Source organism: Phytophthora parasitica (assembly GCF_000247585.1).
Source record: "Phytophthora parasitica INRA-310 unplaced genomic scaffold supercont2.6, whole genome shotgun sequence".
NCBI lineage: Eukaryota > Oomycota > Peronosporomycetes > Peronosporales > Peronosporaceae > Phytophthora > Phytophthora nicotianae.
Genome location: NW_008648992.1, coordinates 1,221,861 through 1,227,456, shown reverse-complemented (window position 1 = coordinate 1,227,456; position 5,596 = coordinate 1,221,861). Strand labels below are relative to the sequence as shown.

The following is a 5,596-nucleotide window of genomic DNA, read 5'->3' as shown; positions in this document are numbered from 1 at the left end:
GATTGACACGTGTTCTTGGTAGAATTAACTTGATTACTGTATGGGTCAATATACTTCCCGCCAATCTTGAACCGAAGACACTTGGTACAAATCAGTTGATGTGTCCATCGTAGATCGACTCCTTGGAGGTAGATCGCGTGTCTAAATTATTGCACCATGTCGATCCACTCCGATGATTACATAATCTTCATTGGATGATGACATAATCACTGATTCGCCGTCGTCGACCATGTGTCTCAAAACTGGATCGGGTCACATCCCATCAATCAGTCCCTTGTTCCCAGAAGCCAACTGTCACTTCACCACAATATGAGTGTATATCATCGACCTCTATAGCTATCTCTTAGTTTTTTTTTTCTTTCAACTGCAGTGTTAACCTTCTATGGGTTTAAAAACTTTTCCGCCAGAAAAATCCAGACAAAAAAATTCACGTTGGTTTTTCTATGCAACAGTACCTGAACGTACCAATCGGTAATTATGGATAATCATTTTATTTTTATTTTATACCGGGATAGGATGCACTTGAGTGCTGAAAGGGACAGCCAACGGGGGTAAATTTGTTGGGACGATTATCCCAGTATACCGGTATAGGTATCAGTACGTCAGTAGCGATAACCTGGCTCCCAAAAGCTTTGATGTGGTGGGATGGGCACTATCGGTATGTCAATACAAATTCCGGTACAATCAAAGCGAAAGATTTTTCTTGAGTGGTAGCTTGCTTGTGACAAGATGATGGAGGCGAACCACTTACCTAGTTTTATGGCTGACGTCAAGACGAAGAACATAGCCATCTACTCCATTACGTAGGCCCAGCGGTACAGACAGAAGGAGTTTTTTTTACTAGACTTAAAATTCGAAATTGCAAAATTATCTAGCTTCTTGCAATGTCTTCAAGTTCATTTTACTGTTTTGCGTACTATGATAGGAGATGCTGAAAGAAAAGTACATAAACGTGGCATTTCTGAAAGTACTACCAAATCATTAATCGAATTGAATTTGGGTCCTTCATGACCACAGATCAGATGCTGTGGCTGCGAAGTAGGTTCAAAAAGATGCGTAGTTCGGGATCATGATCTTTTTAATTATCTCAAAGATCTGTAGGGCCTAGTCAGCCTAAGCACGAGAATATTATTGCTTTCTCGTTTTAGATACCACTACTAGCGATGCCCGTTTGTCTCCTAATCTCACCTTCGCTGTGTTTGCGGGTCGCTACAGTTTTAGCACTCGTAGGACAGATAATAGTACCTGTTACATTGTTACAGTATTTTCTTGTGCATCCTTCGTACGTAGTCATGAGCATGTACCCAAGGTACTAGTTAATTACAGGCTCTAAAAACGAAAGTGTCATGATCCTATCCCAGCCTCGCGTAACCCTATTCTTCGATTGTACAGCAACGGGCAAAATATAACTGTCACCACTTGTTGATAGTGGCACGAATATGATTGCATATTTTTCATCACCCAGTTGGTGGTATTCGAAATTTTAGATACTAATTTAAGGCAAAATAAGGAGGCAGCTGTATTTTGCTAAAAATTAGTAAGAAGCACTTTATTAAAAAATAATGTGACTGCCGTTGGCTTATATATTCCCACGCCTTTATCGCTCGACTGATCGTCTCTAAGCGCTTTTGCTTGGTGTTTTTTTTTTACCTCTTTTCTCCATCTTTTGGTGGCAGGAGTCTTTCTAGCATCCATAGTTCCTTCAATTTGGCCTTATATGGACCCATAAAACCAACATCCAACGGCTGGTATATCGAAGTCGAGTTTTGGACAAAGACTGTAGAATTGTCAGCATCTCATCCGCAATAATCTCCTCTGGCTCGTCAGACACATGACAATCAAGGTTGTCGACTAGAAGAATAGAGAGCTCAGAGATGTGCCAGTACACGAAGAGCGTAGGTAGAACCCCACACCCGAGTGTCCATCCATGCTTTTTTCTGAGCTATATATACATGTCTAGTAAAACAAAATAATTATAACATTTAAAGCAGTTAACCACATAGTGTAGCCATATTATCGCGTACCTTTTGGTATATCTGTAACGGGGTTACACGGGTGTGGCGCACACATGGGTATGACTCGTAGAGTTCACAGTGGCCTCAGTACATAGGCTGAGGGCCACACGATATGCATTTGATTAGGTTTAACTATGCTAGATAGTTAAACATAGATAGCGGCTTGGCCGCAATAAAAATAAATAAAGCACTTCTGGTATTGAAGCATAAAAGTTATTAGTGTTCTTAATAATTTTGAGCCCTGGTTCTTGGGCTATATGTAATCAACGGCTCAGCGCTATCGACGGCAGAAACGACAGCATTGAAGAGGTTTGCGGTCAAGGACACCACAGGGAAGAAGCGGAAGGAACGGGAAGAGGACTACGCGTCAATGCTACTGCAGGGCAAAAAGTAGAAGGTATCGCCAAGCACTGCCAGGTACGTGCGGCTTGTGCAGCTGATCCCCCCCACGTAGAGCGACTGTTTTCGCAGTGCAAGCACGTTCTGACACCTCTACGCCGCGCCATGATGCCTGCGAATTTCGAGCAGCTAGCATTCCTGCGAGTCAACCGTGGCCTGTGGGACGTTACCACGGTTGCTAGCTGTAGTGAGGAAGATAGTGTGTAGTGTTTAACTCAATAGAAATATCCGCGAGTGTCTGGCACATATACAATTATCTTTTCGACTTCAAAAAAAATATTTTTGAGTCCCAGGGGTGGGAAACGTAGCTTAAACAAATCGTACATTTGTAGCCCCGCATTTCGGCTATACGATGAATGTCGTAGATCTTTCTACTTGTTAATATTGATGAAGAAGATGCAATTTAAAAAATGAATGCACATTGGTCCCTTTCTAATGAGATGTGCAATACATTATTATATTTAACATTTTTTCTTAAGTAGTAATATTTATTTATAGGCTCACTTCAACTTGATGTGCATCATGACCATTTCCGATTGTAGATGCCCAAGAAGAGCAAGCGCCTCGCTCAGATCGGCCGCCTAGCTGAAAGCAGGCGTCAGCAACGCCCTCAGCAACGCACTCAGCAGCGCCCTCCCCAGCGCCCTCAGCAACATCCTCAGCCGGTCCGCCAGGTGACGATGGCCGAGCTGGTGGGCGAGTGGACGGTAAGCTCCACTGTAATTGCCACTGTTGCCGACCACACCTCCTCGGAGAGCGACGGCTCCGAGTTTGAAGGCGAAAATCTCTTTACTATGGATATTATTTACGCTAAAAAAAGATGGACGCAAGAGGAAGCGCATACTCCCTCGTCTCCTGGGTTGGCTTCGAACGCCTGACGTGGCAACCGGCTGCCGATTTACCTCAAGACACGCTGATGCGCTTCGAAGCGCAAGCTGCTAGGGACCTCGTGGCCTGTTGATTACAGAACCGAAATCCCAGTAGGTACGGACGCAGGAATGGGTGGAGGAAACAGGCGAGCAAGACGTAACTAGAGGAATAAATTAATGAAATTGCAGCAATATTTATTATTGCCTTCCCAAGAAATTGAAACATGTATTACTGTGCACACTTCGCTCCAATTCAGTTTTATACTGATACGGCGGAACCCTGCCTGTAGGTCCTTCATCATCGTCATCAACTGCTGCAATGTTGCGGTGATCGAGGTCAGGTCGGTGTTGCCATGCAACTCCACGACGTCTTGATCATCACCAGGTCGTGCTGACCTTTCACTCGGCTGCCGGTTGGCTACGGCATCGTGACTACTTCCATAATTTTCCTTCTTCCTCGTAGTCGGCGCACTCGACTTGCTACTATCGTCGCTCACGTCCACGACTTTTCACTTTGCGGCAACTCGTTGTCGCTTGACAGACTCGTTCTCTTCAACTGCTTCTTATCAGTGCGTATACAGACCATAGTTGCTGTAGCCACCCTGATAACTTGTAGTAATCCGCTGAATTCAATTAGCTCGTTTCTCCTTGACGACGCCCCTGTATGATCACCATGTACGGATCTAGTTAACGTCTGCTCGCCGGCGGATCGTATATTATTTGTGCTTCCTGCGGCTGTTCTCCAGTAGCTCGCTAGTAGACTACACCAACAACACTTCGACACCAACGGGTGACGAGGATCGACGTGAGCCGGAACGCCTCCGTTCCTGAAATGTATTAGCTCGCACTTCGCTCGCTACTCGTACACACTCGCTTGCTGTGATGGTGCGCTAGGTATTTTCACACCCGTTGCTCGGCTTACGCCAGGACCTCTCAAATGTATCGACGGGGACTCTCACTTGTTCTGACCATGTCAAAGACTTCTTACTCGTTTGCTCCGGTCCACGACCGAGATCCTCCCTAGGTTCGGCTGTACTTGGACCGCCACTATGTTGTTTGCACGTCGGGGCACGATTTCACCAGAAACGGTCAGCACACCCTCGCCTAAGCCACGGGATTCCTTCCTGTAAAATGACACGTAACTTTGGGGATCTTTCCCTAGGCCTTGCGTCTCCGTCGCCGCGGCCCGCACGCTCCACTCGAACGCTAGTCACTCTCCTTGCAAAGCCTCTCACAACGAACGTCAACGTCAACCCACTGGTCTCCGTCCACGCAACTCTGCTATTGGTAATGGGGCACGAAGCGAGACTCTGACCCACCACTCGCATCACTGCCACCTCATGACGCTCGCCCACGTCAGACGGCAGTTTGACCCCGGTGCTGTCACTAATTTCCCGTCAGCGCTGCCACACTTCGACTTGCCACAATCACACACTCTCACTTCGCCCTCACTCGCTTCTGTATAGAGACTCTTGCTCTCTCGCCGTACACTCCACACTCGCACTTACACTCGTACGCACACTCCCAGGTCGCCACTGTTTGCGTGATTGCCTGCAGCGCCTTGGTTGCCACTTTCTCTCGAGACCGACAATTTTAAGCGGCCATTTACTCTCTGAGCTGCCAGTCCAGAGCTGACCGCTCGCTCGCTCGTTAGACTGCACGTCGGATCTGCAGCTGCTCTCATTCTTCCACGTCAGGATTGCTCAGTTTTGGATCTCGGACTCCGCACCATGGGTATATGGGACTGTCCACAGTCAAAGTGTACACACCGCGAACGTGTGTAAGTTGCCAGGTAAATCAATGTCGCCACCAACACACGGTACTGATACTTCGCCAGCACTAGGAACATTTATTCTTCGGAAAATTTTACCAACTTCGAGTAGCAATCCGCTGGCGTTGGTACAGTATTCCATTTATCGACACCAAATTTGAGAAACCGTGCCGGTAATCTCCAGGATCAACACTCTGATCGAGAAGACCAAAACTAGAAAATCATTTCGATGCCACGCAATACTACTGCTATTCGACACACGGATGACCTGGTCTTGGCTCCTGACTACTGCTATTCGACACACGGATGACCTGGTCTTGGCTCCTGCCGTCAGGGTCACGGCCCTGCACAAAGTAGCAAGGTAGAAGAGGACAACCAAACTGGAAAAGACCCAAAAACACGTTTGAAAGAATCAGAAAGTGACTACACAATTTGGTATCTAGTAAACCCGACGGACCTCCCTCTCCTGATGTTATCCGACGTAGTCATCCAGTCGATCACTACATGACACGAAGTAGATGTGGGAAGAAAGTCAGAAACGT

General features: G+C 46.6%; 1 protein-coding gene across 1 annotated transcript; it reads left to right on the top strand.

The window, feature by feature from the left end:
* Positions 1 to 2,956: 2,956 nt before the first annotated feature.
* On the top strand, positions 2,957 to 3,292 carry PPTG_21565 (hypothetical protein; the record flags this gene model as incomplete). The annotated part of the gene is made up of 1 exon (XM_008898373.1): positions 2,957 to 3,292. One exon carries the CDS (start codon positions 2,957 to 2,959, stop codon positions 3,290 to 3,292), a length of 336 nt encoding a protein of 111 aa, XP_008896621.1.
* Positions 3,293 to 5,596: the final 2,304 nt, after the last annotated feature.